The sequence below is a fragment of the Passer domesticus genome, chromosome 3, assembly GCF_036417665.1.
Source record: "Passer domesticus isolate bPasDom1 chromosome 3, bPasDom1.hap1, whole genome shotgun sequence".
NCBI lineage: Eukaryota > Metazoa > Chordata > Aves > Passeriformes > Passeridae > Passer > Passer domesticus.
The window spans coordinates 73,813,092-73,833,015 of NC_087476.1; the positions used below are offsets into that span (position 1 = coordinate 73,813,092).

The following is a 19,924-nucleotide window of genomic DNA, read 5'->3' on the forward strand; positions in this document are numbered from 1 at the left end:
CTAGGCAAGGCAGTTCTGAAGCATGGATGACACCACACCAAAAGCTCTGCAAAGCCCTGTTTAAGATTAATTTTTTTAATTTTTCATTCGAAAACATGAATCCTCCAGTAGTGTGGCATTTTCAGAATAACAATCGGTTTAAGTTATCACAGCATCTACCAGTTCTCATTAAGGACACAGAAACTTGGGAAACCAAGGGTCCTTATGAGCTTGTCACCTGGGGGTGTGGCTACACGTGTGTCCACCCCCAGAGGCCCTCGATGGATACCCCAAAAATGGGTAAAACCTTTCATCCCCAAGAATCCAGCTCCAGCAGACAGACAGAAGAAGCAAGCAGCTGTCATCTCAAAGAGAAACACCGTCGGAAAAAGGAAGAATATTCCTGAAAGCATTAGCTGCATTCCAGATGACCCCTGAACTTGAAACACACATGCTTTTCCTTGAATTTTTTTTAACAGAGAAGGGGGAGGTGTTGTGGTGCACCAGTTTAGTTGTTCTCTTGCACTGGGTGATTGGGAATTTGCACAGAATAGTTTTATATTGCACTGTATAGCTTATGTTATATTATGTGGTTTGTTACCCCATTTCCCCATCACAAGGTCTTTCCCTCACCTGTCCTGATATCACTTGGTGGTCTCTCCCCTGGGTTACCCCTCCTCTAGCCACTCCTCGCTGGTATCTCAATGGCTGTGGACCTCTCCCTCTGTCCCCATCCCGGGGGGTATAAAAGCTCCCTGCTGCCAGGGAACGCTCTCTTTCTCCCATGGGTTTGTCTGCCTGATGTGTGTCTTGAAATAAAGGACAACGTTTCCCACGTGGAGGAGAGTGCTTCTCTAATCTTGTACCTTTGTCTATGAAGTATCATCTGGGCAAGGGTCTATAGCTAGCCGGAGTGGACCCCAACAGCCCAGGAAACACCTTTCTTCACAGACCCATGTTTTTCCTGTGACCCAGAGACTGCATTTAGGGGGAGGCAATGCCTTAAAGCCAAAGAGAGTGCAGTGAAGCAGTGGCATGAACAGAGACAGCTAAGAAGGGTGTGGGATGTCCTCTGTCTTCAGTGGAGAGGAGGATCTCTGTTCACGAGGCCCCTCAGCCCCAGGGGGTAAATCTGGAGGGGACTGGTGTCCCGAAGCTGAGACACTGCTGCTTTTGGAACTGGGCGGGGTGTCCTTAAAAGGGGAACCCTAAAAGCAGTCCTGGTCCATGTGCAGTGATGAGAGCACTGGACATGGAAGGAAGAAGTCACGAGGGCAGATGTTCTGTGGGCAGTGCCACGAGTGACATGGAAACACAAGAGGTTTCAACTGTGTTTCTGGGGGAAGCCTATGGTGCAAGGGGGGAATCCTCTCTCCCTGATGGACTTGAGGGTTGATTATTTAAGGGGTGGTGATAGACTGAAAATTGATTATCTGAGAGATGGTGCTGGAGCGGAAATCTAAGGTGTTATTTCATGCTGTGGAGGAAATGGGGGGAGGAGGAGGAGGAATGTATTTGGAGGGTTTTCATTCTTAGTTCTGTGTCTGTTCCTTTTTAGATATTGTAGTTAATAAAGTTTGTTTCCTTTACTCCTAAGTTGGAGCCTGCTTTGCTGTGTTCCTGATCACATCTCACAGAAGCCACTAGGGAAAGTATATTTTCATGGGAGTACTGGCATTGTGCCAGCCTCAAACTATGACAAATCTAAAATCCATTTTGATATTTTGCGTTCAGAGAGATGAAGGGCCTTAAGAACTCTGATCCATATTCTCCTTCTTTCTCCTTTCTCTAGCTGTGATTTAGTTTGCACTGAATTCATGGAAGATCTCCTTTGACATTAGGCTTCTGTCATATCCCTATTTTTGCTAGTGATATTTTCTGTGAAGATGTTGCCTGATTTCAAACATTTTTAAAGAAAAAAATTATCTGCATACTAAATAATTAGAAATCGTCTACAAAGATAGAATTTGTCTAGAAAGAAAAGGGGCATTTCCTTCCAGGTGACAGCTGGAACAGGGCTGTTGAGTTTTTGTAAATATGATTAGTTGGCATCTTCTTCAGCAAATCAGTATAGCAAAGATCTCACCATTAAACAAAAGGCTCATCACTCATCACTGTCAATGTAAAGGCTGCTGCAATGAGTAGAGTAATTCTAAGGTGCTTGGATCATTTGATCTAGTTTTCCAGTATATACCATTCAGATGATCTTAGTCTGCCTGGCAAAATTCTTGTCCTAACCACGTTTAATTTCTCTTCAGGCTTTGCAGTATAAGTCATACTTCAACTTTTTTCCGAGTGTCGTTCCTGCTATATGTTCTTCAAATGCTTTGTCCATCTTCACATTCTGATCTTCACTGAAAAGATTCTTCCAGTCACTTACGCCACCTTCAAGAAGCGAAAAAAAAAATTCCTGAAAACCAAGACATTTTATTTTTATTCTATAGAGCTGTCATTTTTATTGAATTGTACACTGTCTTGTTGATCCATTTTCCCGATGCAACATTTTCCTACACCAATAGCATTTGTGAAAGCAGTGGAGTTACATATATATGTGAATAATCTTTTGCTACAATGCAAAATAACATACTGCACTTGAGGTGACTGTGTTCAAAAAGGCAGCCTAAAATCCTGTTTCCCTACATCTCTCACTGTTATGCAGTTATAACTGGCAAAGTGGAAGATCATGAAGAATTGCTTATGAATCATCTGCCAGGAGGCAGAGCTGGGCTTCTGCTCCTTTAAAAGCTTTATTTTTTATCCAGTTACTTCTTTAATGTAGAATGCAGAAATAGATTCAAAATCCAGGTTGCCCTTCTCATGTCCATGTCCCCCAAAATACACTGCAAAAGTTGTTGCCTTTTGTTTCCTCTCTTGTGTCTTCTGGGATTCTTGCTTGCTTGGCTTAGCTCTAATGTGTAAGAGTGAGCAGGCATTTGGCAGTGGCCATCTCAAAAGATTCCTAAACTCTCATATAAAGGGTGGTCATACCACTCAGGCTGAATTTGGCCCTGCGCTGCCTGCTCCAAAGGCTGGGCAATTGGGAATCCAGGCGCAGAGGTGGAGAGGAATTCAGACACATGACAGTTCCTCCTTCCTGCCAGCAATCTGAGAGCCTCCAAGAGTTTCTCTGCTGTGAGAGCCTTGCTGGGTATCTTCCTCACCAGTTCTCCTTGAATAGTCTTCTCAAGCAAAGCAGCGATAACCTGCTTGATACTAACTTACAATTCTACTATGAGTGCAGGAAAAAGAACCAAAGGATGGCCCAAGTTCTTGAGAGTGGGACATTTCTACCTCTGAGCCCCTTGGAGCTTCCTACCTTTGCGAAAGAGAACCTTGCCAAATGACCCATGGGTCTTGTCTGAGTTTTTCTTCATAGACTGGAAGCTGCTCCTCTCTACCACCAGCTGGAGCTGTTCCTCAGTCAGAGCAATTCCAAAGAATGTAGCTATGTTTTTCACACTCAGGGCAGGATTCTGGAAAGAGGAATGCAACACATGGCATGACTTTTAAACAAATGACGCTGGTTTCCAAGGTGTTTACACTTCCTTGTATCTCTCTGCTGGCTGCATACATAGGATATTCATGGATTTCTCTAAGACTAGGGTGGGCCATAATGTTTCTCCTCTCCATAATTACTTTGGAGGAGACACAAGCTGCTTTCCTGTGCATTACAAAATATTATATATGATTTACAGGTGAGCAAAATCTATACTGCTGAAAACATAATAGCATCTCCCAAGAAAATATTACTGGCAATCTTGACATACACTGATTTGGGCTTATATCACTAATAAATAAAAAACAAGAATCATTTTCACAAACAAAATTTTAAGAAACTTTTAAAGTTTGAATTTCAGCTTTTCTTCCCTAAAAACAAGAATTTGTCTTACACACTTCGGATACCATGCACATATATATTTGTGAATAGGTTCAGGAAGAAAATTTCCTTTGAAATATAAAGAATTTGTAACTATTCTTAACCTTACCTCTTTTATCTCTTCATAAGTTATTGTCATAATATTTTCTTTGTCAGCATATTTGTTCCATTCAGAAAGGTATTCAAGGTAGCATCCCCAGGCCGCTAAATAAAACGAAACAATACTAAGATGAAGCATAAATTAAGGTTATACATGTTTTGCTCATTAAGTTGTGTCTGCCAAGGGCTTTATTAATCATGTCAGTGGTAGGGTTTACACACTTCTGTAAGATATATAGGTTTAGCTCCAGACTCAGGCATATGATACCATTGGTAAGTCAGAAAAATAAAACTTGTTAGCATTTCAAGACAGCTCTGAATTAACCAAAACAGCTATCATCTTACAGACCATCTTGTAAGACTCTCTTAATAAAGTCTAAAACCTTGTTGAACTCCCCCTTCTGTTGGCAATGTGCTATGTCAAACTCATAGCCTTAAACTAGTGCTATTACTTTCTCCCTGTTTTAATGCATTAGATTTAGTCCCCTTTTTAATGCACTAGACCTTAGTCCAAATAACTCTTTTCATCCAATGTGGCATGGAGGTGATTATGTAGCTCCATGGACACAAGACGATGGACATAGGAGAGCAGGGATAAAGGGGACCCAAGACAGAGATAAGGAAGAACTGCTTCTTCCAGGAAAAATACCAGTTTGTACAAATTTACAAAATCTCTGGAAGCGCAGTTTTGATATATATTAACTTCAAGCAGTTAGACAAGCATGGTAAACTTCAGATGTCTAATTCTCTGTCTTTAATCTCTGCTTTTGCACTGTAAACCAAAAATTCCTAGAGAAGCTGATCTACCAAAGTACAAGGGTTTTTAGACAAAAGACAAATCAACGGACAATTGACGCAGAGAGAAAAATATACTGTACTTTTCTTTGTCATGAAATCTGTGAAGAAATCATCCCAGGTCTCATAGGAAGGAACAGTAGTCACGCCATTGGAAAAATGGTAATAAGATGTAGCTACATCTTTTGGATTACGAATCAGTAACAATATCTAGAAAAAGAATGAAGTGAACAATTTATGGAAAAAGACAGAGCAGACTACAGCATTAAACAATAAATATTATTAATAATACATGTTATAACTACAGTTGGGGGTTTCTCATACCTTGTGTGCTCCTTGCAGAAGTAGCAATTTCACCCCAGTTAGGAAGGTGCAGTATTTAACTTTGCTTTGGTACCATGAGAAGATGGCTGCCTATAATTATTATCTTTTACAGATTAACCAAATTATTCATGCAGAATCTAAGTATGTTTTGCTCAATACAAGCATAGTTCATCTTTTAAGTAGCAAGGAAAATTCACAAAAATATAAATTCTCCTTGAAATTTGACACATTGAAGCCCTCACTTGCAACAATAAATGCAATGCAATGCAATGCAAATTCCTCCCATAGGAAATCATGTCAAAATCCATTTTCCCTCAGAGGGATATGTTCAAGCCCTGCAACTCTCTTGTGGAAACTGTCACAAAGTTGCCCATAAGGGCAAACTATGGTTAAGTGAGGTGAATGGCAGTACTTAAACAGTCATGTGGAAATGGCCAGGCTAAACACTTAAGTATAACAGTGATTCTGGAAACTGGCAGAAAAGTACTACATTGACATTAAAAAAAAATCTGCTTAAGTGATTTCCTTAAAACATTAAAATCAGCACTCACCTTGGCATTGTTTTTGAAGATAGACTGGGGAAGATTTTCAGGGCGGAGATTAGTAACCATAAATCTTGGAGAAGGTAATTTGGTCATTCGCTTGAAGAATTGGAAGGAGGAAAGTGGACAGTTCAGTTAGTACAAGTATACTTTTCAGTAACCTATGCTAAAATGTGGCCTAGATGAAATTATCAACAGTTAATGGCAAATAGAAATCGATTTTTGGGTTTTTTTGTGAGTATTGTCCTGGGATATTAATGGACTGTTCTGAGTAGCTCTAATCTTCAAAAGACCATGAGCAATTGGAAAAAGTCTATCCATTGTTAGTTCTCTTCAGTGACAATTCTCTTCAGTTCTGTTATGTAAGGGATCAGATCTAGAGGTAGGGTACATATTAGCCATCTGTGAAATCATCAAACAATGGAATCGTTCATACATCATATTTTCATATTTGAAACAAATAATGTTGGTCATTTCCATACATATTGTGTTCCCACCTCAAATTTTTCAGCATCTCCAGCTTCGAGGTAGGGGAATTCTTCTGGTTCTTCAGCATTCACACTGCTTTCACTACCTGGTGTTTTCTTTTGAGATATGGCTATCAGGTCAGTTAAGATTTGACTTAGCCAGTTTGTGCCTGAAAGAACAGAGAAGTGCTTGTAAAACTTTTAGAATGGACAGAAGTGGATTTACCAGGAAAAGTCAAGAGCTGGTAGTACTACCAGGTGAGTTACCTGGTCGCCTTTCATGTCATACAATCACAGCTGAACTGTCTGGTAAATTACCACCCAGGATCCTACCTGTGCTCCTCATAAGGATATATTTCTCCAACTTGAACAGTTCAGTACACCATAAATTACCTTATATATTGTAAACTAACTAATAAGGGAGAAGAACCAATGAGATTCAAGTAGGAAAACCTGCATTAATGTAATAAATTTTATTGTGACAAATGTAAGGGAGACTGGGGGGGTACACTTGTACTTTAAAACCTAAAGTATTAAATGTTTCCTGCTATGCTGACTATCTTCGGAAGAAAGACGGGTCACAGTACTTCAAGACAGGAGCAGAACTAGATCTGAAAATTGCACATTCATTTTCTTTAACAATAGGAAAAACCTCTCTAAAGTGACATTTCCTAGATACACTTGTTATCTTTTCCTTCAAAATGTAACAAAGAGCCTGCATAGGTCTCCCATCTATGATTTACCATTTCCTGACTTCTGGACACTGGGTGCCTTTTTCACTGAAATCTTAACAAGTGCATTCCAGTGCATTACATTTCTTCAAAAAGAGAATAAAATAAAAAAAAAAAGCTTCACAGTCCTGTCAGCTGTGACTATCAACTGTAAGGCAGTGTGAACCAATTGCTGGAAGAGAGAAACAGCAAGATTAAAGAGTACATAAGGCACATCTAATCCAAACTTTTGGCTTGCATGTGGACCAGTACTTTGAGGCAGAAGGCACAAATATGTAGGGTAAACTTGCAACTGTAGCAAGGATGTCCTCTGGATTTCCCAATATTTAAAGAACTGTGTAATCACTTCAAGGACTAAAAAAATATTTTTGATAACTATTTCCTGACATCTATGAGAAATAAACTAAAGAATATTCACCATTTGAAGGCACCAGAGGCTCCACTGTAAAAACATAAAGCTCTTAACTTTACAAACATAAACCTGGGAGCAGATCGTGGACTATCAAGAGATTTAGTTACCTCTGGTGTAAAAAACTGTATTTTGATTCTCTCCAATTTGTGCCTTTAACTTCATAACTATGAAAAGTAAAGATAACAAAAACCTTTATAAGCAATAGAAAAGAAAATCAGATTGTTTTCTCAGTCTTTTTGAAAATTTTCCATGTCAAATATTCCTAATTAATTTCTTGTGCTTTTTGAAAATGAAATCAGTTTTACAAAATTTGCTGAACATTCTAAATAGTATTTTTAGCATAATATATAATATTATGTACCATACCATTAATATTGCATATGTTTCGTACAAACCTTGTTACTTGCTATTACAGTACCTTGTTTATGAAAAAAAATAAAATATATTCACCGGATTTAGGGTATGCTGCCAAAATTACATCATCACTTCTGGCTTCAAAGGACTCCAAGGCTTTGAATGTTTCAGGACTGTAAAATGCTCTAGGGTAGGGAATTCCCTTGTAAGAAAATAGCAGTTCATCACGATGCATTGTGCTGGCAGTTGCTAGTGCCTTGTCTATGAAACCAACAAATTTTTTTCTGGACTCCTCCATTCTTCTTCTGTCTCACACACAGAGGCTCTGTCACAATGTGAAATTCTGTGCAGAAGGAGAAACCCACAGATTGTCCTTTAATAGGTGCTTGGTTTGTTGTTCTTTTTTTTTTTTTTTTCTTGACTCTATGAACAACAATTTACCTCTTTCTGAACCTGTGAAGATATATGCCGGTCCAGTCACAGACCTTATGTAATATGAACCTTTGAAATCAATAGAAGTTGAACATAAACTAACAAGATAAGCTGACAAATGCAATTGCATTATAGGAAAAAGATCATGCCAAAAAGTCTGTGATAACAACACAGAGTTTATAAACAGAAGATAACAAAACAAAATTACATTAATTGCAGATTGGAATTTAAATGTCATGGACAAAATCCTCAAGGCAGTCCATCTCTTTCCAGTAATCATTGCTGGGATTTTTCCTTTTTCCTGATTATATCACCCATCATTCTCACCAGAGTTAGATAAAATGTGTTGGAAATGGGAGAGAAAATGTTCAGTGCACTAGAGACTGACTGAGGACAGTCCTGTGAGTGTGGCTGATTGCTGCCTGCAGCTGGTGCCCAGGAGGGCACAGGGGCACAGGCACTCTTGGGCCACTCATCAGACTGCACTACAGAGGTCTCTTTTTCTTCTGGTTACACAAAGATTACTCATTTCTACATTTCTCTGATGAGCTCAATCATTGTTTAACAACTGATCAGTGCTTAGGGAGTTGCTAGTAATATAACCTCAGCTACAGTGAGTAGTGTTTACTACGCACTTTAGATGACGACCTGCTGACTGCACTGAGCCCAGTAAAAGAACTGCCTTTAGGCTCAGATTCGATATTTAAGTATCTGGCAACAGGATGGATGTGTCACAAAATATGAGAAAATAGTTCTCCCCCACAATTTATGCCAAGAATTTACATGCCATCCTTTCTTATCTCCATCTCTTGACTGCTGCCTGTTGGGCACTGGAAGGAAGGGGATCAGCAATTAGACACATGTATGTTTTTGCCATTTGCTCTCCCTGAGGGATTCAAGGGAGATACAGGGCTCTCCCTGGTCCCTGAGCCATCATGAGCTGCTCATGGGATGATCTAGCCCTACGTTTTTACATCTACTTTTTCCAGTCCATACACAATCTTTTGCTTTTCCCTTCATATCCGTTCTTTCTGTAAAACCAATCAGCATAGAAAGACTGCCTATGTACAGGCATAATCTGAAGCCAGTGGATATCACATGGCCTGGTCCATCTGATCGATGTCATCTGCCAAAGAGCAAAAGTTGGCATCACCCGCATCATTTTTTTTACTGACATCAGCTAAAATTTGCTGTCCTACGAAATAGCTCTTTTGCTGATTCTTGATGTGAAACTAGCCGCCCTAGCAGAACAAAAAGCAGCTTACTTAATTTTTCTTCCTTATCTTCCCTTGGCATTAAACTCTCATGGACTGAAGATAAGAAAATGTGTTTGCTTGGTATTTTTACCTGCTGGCAAAAAAATTAGTTGGGACTGTCATCCCTGAGGGTAGAAAAAGAGAGGAAATTACCTGTAAATTATTAGTGTAATTTCATTCAATAGCATAGCATTGGAATAGGGTTTCCAAAATTTAAAAAATATTCCAGAGAAACCTCCAGAGGATTTTCTATGTATTTTTGCAAGAAAGGGCAGTCAGGCCAATTATTCCTGGGAAGCATATTTTATCCTTATGAACCAGAAAAAAAAAAAAGCCAATTCCTGTATTTGCAGAGAAAATTATAATTAGAAGCCATAACTCATGAGGAGAGATTTGAGGGGAGTTTTATTTCTTGACAAAATAAAGAAGCTGGATTAAGATTTAATAATGTGAGCCCTTGACACAGGCATCAGACACCTGAGCTGAGAATGGGAGGAGTGTACCTAACCCCACCCATGCCATATAAGTCCCTGTGAACCTGCTAAACAGTGAACCTAGAGACTGACAAGAAAGCATCACTTGATTTAAAATTTCTAAGAAGCAGCTTTCAAAATACAAAGATTAAAAACAGATTAAAGGATTTGATTATCTCCAGACCAATGGTATTTGTTGTTCAAGCCACCAGTTTCTCTGAAGGTTTCTGACTTCCCGCTGACCAGACCTGGTCCTCCCTGATTGTGGAGCTTTGCAGAAGGAGGCTGGAGACATTTCTGTCATAGCTACGGGACAGTTCCAGCTGGCCCTTACCTAGTGCACTGCTCTGCTCATGCAGATCCACTCTGCCCATGTCGATGCCCTAGATCTGTGGTCCCTCCTCCTGTGAACCCCCACGTTTTCTAGGTTCGGTGAAGCTGCCCATATCTTTCCTTACCCTTCTGTTCCTAAGAGTGCGGCAAGGAGTGAAAACTGCCAGGACGGCACGGAGTTGCTACCGTGTTTCCGTCACCCCATGTCCTACTCCACCACCCTATCCCCCCTTTCCCTGAAGGCAGAACAAGGGACGGAATCCGTCCAGAAGTGACACAGGAGCGATACCGTCCTGTCGCCGTCCTGTGTCCTCCTTTGCCCCCTGCCTTTCCATATGCCCCGTTCCCTACAAGGTGATGGCCGCGCCGTCCTGGGCCCTCCTTCTATAAAAAGGGGCTTACCACGCAGTTTAAGATTCCCCTTTTTCCTGCCGAAGTCCTTCTTTTCCGGTCCCGAGCCTCCCCTTCCCCCACCACTTCCTGCCGCAGCTGGCCCCTTCCGGGCCCGCGGCGGCCGCTCGGTCCCGCGAAGAGGCCAGACCCTGCTGTGCCGCTGCCGGCCCCGCTCCAAGCCCTACGCCCAGGGACCTCGCCGCTTCCCTCGCTCCGCAGTCATCATGACTGAAGATAACAACACCCCTAACATCAGTACCAAAGCCGAGACCAAACAATAAGGGCTGTGCCCCCTCTGAAGAGGAGATCAAAGAACTGCACCCCTTCTGGTGAGAAGACCAAAAGCCAGAGGAGATTGAACTATTGAACTCATAAGTAAAAATGTATTCGTTTAATCAAGTGTCATCATTTTTGTTACTTTATCCTTTGTGATTAAGTCCCAAATGCTTTTCTATTTCTTCCTTATTAATTTAGCTTAATAATATTTATTTTGTTTTGTAAACTATTAAGCCATTTTCTGAGAATACCCTTATTATAAGTTATTCAGCATGCACTGATTAGTTTAAAAATTGGGGAGTTGTGGAGTGCCCCAGTTCCTAAGAGGCAGGAATTTGATCTTATCCTTCTTGTGTTGCTAATAACTCCCCCCTTGACCCAAACCCTAAATGCCACCCCTGTGATACCTCATACAACCCCACAATCCTGCATTTGCCCTGTCTTTGGTCTCCATCCCACCCCTCCTCCCTGGCAGTAATAACTGGATTCTCCAGCCTTCTGAAACGAGGACCCGTCTTGTTTGTTCCCATGCTCGGCACCCTCCCTGGACAGGATGAACCCAGTTGCAATGCACTTCAAGAGTTAAGAACTCTTAAAAGGGACTGGACCTTACCCAGGACCCTTCTATAGCTGTACCATGAGAGGTTCAGACCCAGTGTCCTGGTGGGAAGATGGCCCATCAAAATGATCAGTGCAGGACAACTTCTGAAGACCGGCAGGAGCTACTGTCTGGGGGTATAGGCACGTAAAGAAATGCCGAGGAACAATCTTTCATGATTGCACGTGACTTATTATGTCAGGATTACATGACAGGTATGAAACAACTGCCGCAAAACAAATTATGTACCAGCCTGCATGATACTACTAATGTTGACTTTACAATATAGAAAGTACTGAAAGAAAAGTGAAAGATATCTAATCCTCAATACCAGATCAGGCTTGATTTTCTTGACTCTTCCAAAAGACACTTTGGGCCAGAGAACTAACCTGTTGTAAAATTATCGAGGATCCTCCTTCATCTATTCTTTTCCTCTAGAATAGTAGAGTCTTCTTCATGCTGGTCACCTTCTCTGACCAGATCAAAGCTTGTCACAACATCAGATTACTCCTCTGTACATTGTCTACACAAGGATACCTTGCTCTTTCTTCTACCTAGAATTTCCCTGCTTATCTCATCTATCCCAGGATCCCCAAATTCTAGATGCTGAAATGTCTCTAGCTTCTTTTCAGCATTTATTCTCTCTTTCCTTTCCTCTTCTGTATATTTGGCATCTGCCAACTCCTTCACCATTTGTTCAAGCCAATTGGTTCCTGAAAGGATAAAGACACCAGCAGGATATCCATTCCACTTCACTTTTTCATGTAAACCTGGCTGATGTAAATCCTGTCAAATTGGTTTCAAGTGAACCAGTTTGGTTCAGTGTTGTATTTTAACCTTTCAACAAGTGTGTGCACATATTCTCTGCAATCAATTTTACCCATAGTAGCTGATATGGAGCTCTGTGTTGAATTTGTGCTGACAACAATGTTGGTAACACAGAGATATTTTAGTTATTGCTAGGCAGTAATTACACAGTGGCAGGGCCTCCTCTGACTCTCACACTGAGCTGCCAGAGAGCAGGCTGCAGGTGCACAAGGAATTAAAAGGGGACACAGATGGGACAGCTGATCCCAACTGACCCAAGGAGTATTCTATTCCATATGGAGTCATGCTCACCAATAAAATTTGAGGGAAGAAGGAAGAAAGAGAGATGCTGACAGCTAAGGCACTTGTCTTACCATGTCTCCATCATGGGTGATGGAGCCCTGAGACAGCTGAACATTTGACTGCTGGAAGGGTAGAATGAATTCCTTATTTTGCTTTGCTTGTACACATAGCTCTTGCTTGACATATTTAACTGTCTTTATTTCAACCCATGACTCCTCTCACTCTGTTTCTCTCCCTCATCCCCTTGCAGGTGAAAGAGTGAGTGGCCCTGTGGGGCCACTGAGTTGAGCCGTGAGTTGCCAGCGGAGGGTAAATCATGGCCCTGGTTAATAATCAGCAAGGGTGTGCCTACGGTCAACAGGGGCAGAGCTATTAAGCAGATACTGTGGTGTGCTACCCTGCTTGCTTCAGGGTCACATCACATCCCTTGGTAGAAGCAGAAGCAGACCTCTATTGCTCTTTTCAACTCTTTTTAACTTTTCTACCTTTTGGTTACCACACACTGCTCCAGAAATGGATACAAATTCCTGGATGAGGCAATGGTCTGTCCTGCATCCAATCAGGCATGTAAGGAAATGTCCAGAGCTGAGGACAGGTAACACCTAAACCAGACTTCTCATGATGAAATACTCACATCTTAGTATTTTATGTCATCAAATCCTACAAGAGGCTCACTTGCATGTGAAGTTTTAATACTTAGGTCCTGCATTAGTGTGACTCAAATTCTACATGTACTACTTCACTTCCATTTCTCTCTCCCCATGTCCATAATTCAGTCTTTGGGTGAAATTGTTCCTTATGGGGTTGTTACTTGTATTCCGGGGGACACCTTTTCAGAAGGTAATGGGTGCTAGGATGGTGAAATGGCTATCTCCACTGGTCATCCCAACAGAGACAGGCAATACAGGAAGGTGAATTACCCTGTGAAGGGGCCTTTCACTCTCTTTCATGCCCTTGAATACAGTATGGGTCTCATTCACTGTAAGAATCCGTGTCTGGACGGGCTGTTCAGGTCCAATTCAGCTAGCTATGGACCCCAGCCCACACGATCTTACATAGAACAAAAGGCAAAAGACAAGAAGTGCTCTTCTCCACGTGAGGACCAAGTCCTACATTTATTTCCTTGATAGGAGATGCCAGATTATCCAGATGACTGCCCAAATGGAAAAGAGGGAGTTGCCTTCTCCCAGTGGGATTTTGAGCTGAGCAGAAAGGTGGGGGGGGGGGGGGGGTGGAGGAAAGGGGCAACAGCCAATGGGATACAAGTGAGGATGGGCAAGGGGAGGGGTAAACCAGGAAGAGACCACCAACACTAAGGGACGGGGGGATGTGGTGATAGGATATAAATCATGTGAACAGTGCAAATTACCAAACATCCAGTGCAAATAACTAGTGCAATAGAACACCTCCCCCTTTTCTGTTAAAAAAAAAAAATTAAAGAAAACACATCAGCCTATTTCTGATACAGATTATGAATTCGTCCAACACTGATGTTTTGCAGTGTGTCATTTTGCTTTAGGTCCACAAATTCTGTGCGGTTGAGCTCTGATGTAGTGGAGACTAAACTGTTGATAGCTTTTAAAAGTATGCAATGTAGAATTCTGAATGCTAACATGACTAGAAAAGGAAAAACAAAAACCAATAGAATTGTCTTAATTATAGAAGTCCACCACCCCAAGTGTCCCCAGTCCTTGAACGGTCCACTGAACCAGTCCTCGGATTCCTGCTTGACTTGTCTGATCAGGCTTTTCACATCTCAGAGAGCTGCATGGACACTGGGTGCTTTTGATGTTAGATTCAAGCAGCAAAGTCCTTCAAATTCCTGGCACTCATGTCCATGCAGCAGCAGGAGGAAATGTATGGCTGCATGATTTTGGAGTGTGGCCTGCTTGGTAATCTCCTCATCCTCTAGGAGGGAGCTGATGGCCATGGATGTCAAGTTTGCCTGTTTGACTAGCCAGCACTCTAGGTGGCCCAATTCACCTAGAGCTTTGGCTGCTGCGACGCATGGATAGAACAGGGATACAACGATTTGCTTTGACTTTGCCCTATTAAAAATTTCTGAATCACACATTGGGTCCAAACCATCAATGCTTCTCTTTTGAATTTTGCTGACCGAATTTTTCTTTCAAGTCCATTTGTAAGTCATGGTTTGGTTGGGTGTCAGCATGTGACGTTGTGTCCCGATCACTGGAGAGACGATCGGCACACGTGCCAGGAGTGGCCACACCCTGCCAGCAAGCAGAATCATGGTTTATCCACTGGCTGGGGTCCCAGACCACCAGGAACGGCTGATAAACATGGACCCATGTCGAAGGATCAGGGTAAAGGAAAAGGAAAGACTCTCTGTTTGCTTCTCTGAGCTGCTTTATTTCTTTCCTGTGCAGGAGTGGTGCCGAAGCGAGGCAGGTGACGAAACAAAGCGCGGGCGTGACAGCACCGCGCAGGCAGGGGGTTGTTCTTTCCCGCAGCAGGAGCGGTGCTGGAGTGGGGCAGCTGATGCCGCGCCGCATGGGTGTTCTTCTTTGTCACAGCAGAGAACAGCGCCGAGGCTGCAAACTGCTGCGCCGCATGACTGCCAGCAGGGTGCAGAAGGCACACAACTGAAAGAGGGGGCAATGGCAAAGAGCAGGAAACAGATAAAAACAGCGGCTTTTATGGAGGGGGGTGGAATCCCGGGAGGAGATAGTCTAACGAATCAGTGGCTAGATAGGTGGGGTCTGGGGGGACAAATGTAAACATAACACAGAGCGGTAAAGTCACATAGCAATGGCAGAAAGGAAATATTGTAACTGACAGCAAACTTTCTGGATAAAGGGGTATAACAAATTATGACAGACAAGTTTTAGGGGCAGGATTTTTGAGGACAGAGAAAAATCTGGAATAACTGCCACGGGGAAAAAGCAGGAAGACAGGTGGTAAACAACTTTAGACAGAGACTAAACATATTATCTTCACATCCTCACTGCTACAGTCAGGGAGAGACCAAACATCTTCAAAACCCCACTGCCACAAACAGGGACAACTGCCCAATGGTACACAGCCCTCCTAAAAGCCAAGAAGGGATTCCTGCCCATGCCCGATCCCCACAAATTAAAACCAGACTTTTAGGGAGGCTTTTGGGATATGAATGGTATGGGTTATCTGCTGTGACAGCTTGAAACCTTACATCACCTTCTAGGAGTGAACTCTTCTCGATACTATAGTATGTTGTTAAAAGGTTTGGTGTTGGAAAGTGGCGTACGCCGTATGTGCAGAGGAATCCAACAGCTCTAACTCTTGGGGTTCCTGAGCATCTCTGGAGAAGAGTGGCTGCCATTCTTCTATGGGGTACCTAATCGTTACAGCCCGCTGCTGACGGGAATTGTGTGGTTGTGTGTGATGTGATTTGGGACTTGGGTCAGGCATAGGTGTGTCAAACTTGGCTGTAAACTCTCCAGCTTGTAACAGAATCCCTACCAGGCAGGTAGATTCGCTGCTGCAGTGGACAGGCGTATATTTTCCTGTTGGAGCATCCATGCCAGGGTCACCCAGATGTTTTGGCGCGGCTGAGGGAGAATCCATGCAGCTGTCACACTGCTCAGTGCTAACAGGATGACAGCTCAGACAGGGCTCATTGGGTTGGGTGGAAGGTAGATTTTCTTCTCTACAAAGAAAAACAAACATTTTTTAAAAACATATTCAAGTTCAGGGGTCTGCCAGAAGGTAGTGAACTCTTTTAGGAAGATTCTTCCTCCTCTTCTTTCTGGCAGCATCTTCTCTTTGAGGCAACAGCTGCTTGCTTTTCATCCCTGTCTGCTGGAGTTAGATTTTTGGGGATGAAAGGTTTTACCCACTTTTGGGGTATCCATCGAGGGCCTCTGGGGGTGGACACACGTGTAGCCACACCCCCAGGTGACAAGCTCATAAAGACCCTTGGTTTCCCAAGTTTCTGGGTCCTTAATGAGAACTGGTGGACGCTGTGATAACTTAAACTACTTGTTATTATGGAAATGCCATACTACTGGAGGACTCATGTTTTCAAATGAACAATTAAAAAAATTAATCTTAAACAGGGCTATGCAGAGCTTTTGGTGTGGTGTCATCCACGCTTCAGAACTGCCTTGCCTAGCCAGGACTTGTTTGAGCGTCTTGTGGGCATGCTTGATCACAGCTTGACCTGTAGGGGAGTGGGGAATGCCTGCCTTATGCTCCACTCCCCACTGCTGGACAAACTCTAGGAACTCCTTGGAGGTATATGCTGGGCCACTGTCGGTCTTAATCTCCCAACACTGAAAAGGCTTGCACCAGGTGCTATTTGGTATGCACAGCCCTTTCCCCTGCGTGGGCAGAGGCATAAACCACACCTGAATATGTGTCTATGCTGATATGCATATATTTCAGGCGACCAAAACTGGGAATGTGTGTGATATTCGTCTGCCATACTTCACAACTCCCAAGGCCTCGGCGGTTAACCCCAACACCCCGTGACAGCACGGCCTGGAGCTGGCAGTTGGGACAGGTGGCCACAATGGCCCAAGCCTGACTCTGTTAGCTGGAATTGATAGATCAGACCTGGCACATTTTGATGGTATTGTTGGTGGCTTAGCTTTCCCTGTTGAAAGACATCTGGAAGGCGTGCCATTTCTGCTGGGGCGGCAAGAGAATCTGCTGTGCTATTACCTTCTGCTATCTCACCTGGCAAATCAGTGTGTGACCTCATATGCATCACATAGAACAGATGCTACTGCTCCAAAACTAAATAAATTAGTTTTGAAAGCAACCTGAAGAGATGCTCGTTCTCGATGTCTTTGAGAACTGCCTGCTCTGCCCTGGACACTACACCTGCCCCGTAGGCTGAATCGGTAACCAAGTTAATTGGCTCCGAGAATGCCGGGGTCGGCTGTCACTTGTCTCTGCCCCAGCACAGGAAAAGGTGGTTCTGGGCAGGCCGCGCTTTCAAAGAAGGAGTCTGGACTCTTGCTTTTGGTCTTCAGTTGAGTTTATTGTTCCTTATCTACAAAGATTTTCTGTCTGTCCAGCCAAGGTCTGATCAGCAAGACAGCCAAGGGCACTCTCTCCCGCCCACTGGGCGGTTGTCTCTTTTACAGTAAAAACTACGTATAAGATATTTACCTTCAATTTCCAATACTTTTTGCCCTTGTTGGCAAGTGTACCTTCACCATGAACCAATCCACATATGCCAACATCATGGATGCCAAGGAGAAGAAAGAAGAAGGACAGGGCATGCCCAAATCCCTCCATCTTAGAACCCCTGACCCCCATGTACAGAATTTCAAACCCCCCTGTACAACATACAAAACCCCCTGTACAGTGCCCCAAAAATTTTTCCCTTCATCCTGTGATTGCTACTACTATGCTACTTAAACTTTTGTGGCCCGTAATTCTTTATATAAGGTTGGCAATTTACTCTATGAATTAAGGTTGAATTTCCAAGTGTCTTTGGCTTCCTGCCAGGGTCTCCGAGCCCCTGCCAGGGCTTTGAGACATCCAGGGCATCCAGAGAGATGGTCCTGGGTTCCGACACGAGAACTTCTCAAAAGCTCTCACAACTGCAGCCAGTTCAGCAAACTGGGGCGATCCCTCCACAAACTCAACATCAGCTTCCCAATGCTGAGTCTGGGGATTTCTCCAAGTCATCACCGACTTGTGGGATGCCCCAGATGCATCAGTGAACACTGTAAGCCCCTTGAGTGGCCTATGACTCCTTATATTCAGGAGCAATGAGGTGGAATTCCTTGTTAAACAGTTTGTGTGACGAGGCGTGAACTGGTACCTGTCCACTGGAGATGTCCAGACATAGCTGGAGACTGGCATTGCTCTGGAGCAGGTGCTCAAGCATCTCCTTGGTCAACCTCTTGGGAAAGTTCCTTTCCTCCTTAGAGAGTTTAACCGGGAGGTGAATACACTGGAAGTCACATCCAGCCAGCTCATACTGGCCCTCTGGACCAGCTGAGCTATCAGCTCCTGTGGCTGTGTAATGGTTTTGGATCGCTGGTGGAAGAGGAAAACCCATTCTATGATTAAAAGTGAATCCTTCTCCCCTTTTATCCACTGGAATATCAACCCGTGTAAGTGTGGTAACTTTCCTAAAATAATGAATTTAAAAGGCAGCTCGGGCTGATAACAATGAGCCTGCCTCTCAGCCAAAGCATTCTGTACTTTTTGGATGGTGGTTTTTGCCTCTGGGGTCAGTTCTATGGGAGAAGCCAGCACTCTCTCCCCTTTCACTAAATTGAGGAGGGGAGCTAGGTCCTCGTTGGAGAGACCCAGCCAAGGCCTGACCCAATTCAAAGACCCACACAGGGAATGGAGAGGTTGACATCATGGAGGGTGGGGACATGGAGGGAGGGGGAGGAGTGTCTGAAGGAAAGAAGGGGTTGTGGGATCGAAGGGGGTTGGTGGAGGGGACAGGTGGGGAAAAGGGATTATGGGAAGAGGTGTAGGTTGAGGTGTCAACCATGTGGCCGCTGCCATTTTGGCCCCTGACCATGTGGTCAGCGCCATCTTGCATGACAACCATGTGGTCGTTGCCATTTTGGGGATGGGGGGGCCAGCACACGAAATCGGGGAAACAGCAACTGGGTTAGAGGAGTGCAGGAAAGGTGCTCTGTCAGCCTGCACACAGCTGCCAAAGCCATGGTAATGAGCAGGAGGCGAGAGGCCAGGGAAACAGTGGCTGTGCCAGGTACCCTGCGATTCTCAGAGTGTCTCGCACGTCCCTTTGGGTTTGGGAGGAGAGGTAGGGGGAGCCACGGGAGGGGAGATTTGCTGTGGTTGTCCCTTCAAATCCCTGCTAAGCACTTCTTTCTGAATCACAAGCAACACAGGGAAAAATCGAGATACTGTCCCATCTCCCTGTTCCGCTTTTGCTATTAACAACGCTCCAATTTTGTCCCAGCCAGAGACAGAATTAACATTTTGCTGGGTAAACTGAGGGAAATGAAAAGATATCTAGTGAACAAACAGTTCCAAAAGTCCTTTGGAAACCTTAGCGTTTTCACTACTTAGGGATCTCTAACTAGGATATAAATGTTTCTCTGTGTTGCAGAAAAGTTTGTACCCATTCTGATGTTATTTGCTCTCTGCAACACTTGGAATCTACCTTCCCGTACAAGCAGAAACAGAAAACTGAGAGCACTATGTCCACAGCCAATCCGGGAAAGAGTCCGGGCAGCCTCCCCCAGCTCCTCTGAGGGCGGGACGAAACCACTCGCGTGCAAGCCACGTGGCGTATAAAGCGTCGGGCAGCAGCCGCCGCGCCGCTCCGAGCCGTGTGGTCACTGCCGCAGGCGGCACTCCCCCGTCGCTCGCTGGGGTCCCTGCCGCCTGCGTGCGTCCGCTCACGGTAAAAACCCGAGCCGCGGTTCCTGCTGCCGCTCATGCTCCCGCCTCGCCGAAACGCTGCGCTGGTGCCGCAGCTGCCACGCTGCGGAAAACTGACCATTGGAGCCGCGCACTGCCTGGAGCTGT

At 43.8% G+C, this 19,924-nt stretch overlaps 1 protein-coding gene across 2 annotated transcripts; it reads right to left on the reverse strand.

Moving 5' to 3' along the window:
- Positions 1–59: 59 nt before the first annotated feature.
- On the reverse strand, positions 60–10,618 carry LOC135296955 (sulfotransferase 6B1-like). 2 transcript variants are annotated; one of them, XM_064413960.1, is made up of 8 exons: positions 10,477–10,618; positions 7,677–7,923; positions 6,114–6,253; positions 5,626–5,715; positions 4,834–4,960; positions 3,966–4,060; positions 3,296–3,452; positions 60–2,364 (listed from the first exon to the last, which is right to left on the reverse strand). In XM_064413960.1, the coding sequence occupies exons 2-8, from the start codon at positions 7,876–7,878 to the stop codon at positions 2,234–2,236; spliced, it is 942 nt and encodes a 313-aa protein (XP_064270030.1). In that variant the 5' UTR covers positions 7,879–7,923; positions 10,477–10,618; the 3' UTR covers positions 60–2,233. The 2 variants fall into 2 exon arrangements, with proteins under 2 accessions (XP_064270030.1, XP_064270028.1); XM_064413958.1 differs by having other exon boundaries at positions 7,677–8,033; positions 10,477–10,607.
- Between the last annotated feature and the right edge of the window lie 9,306 nt (positions 10,619–19,924).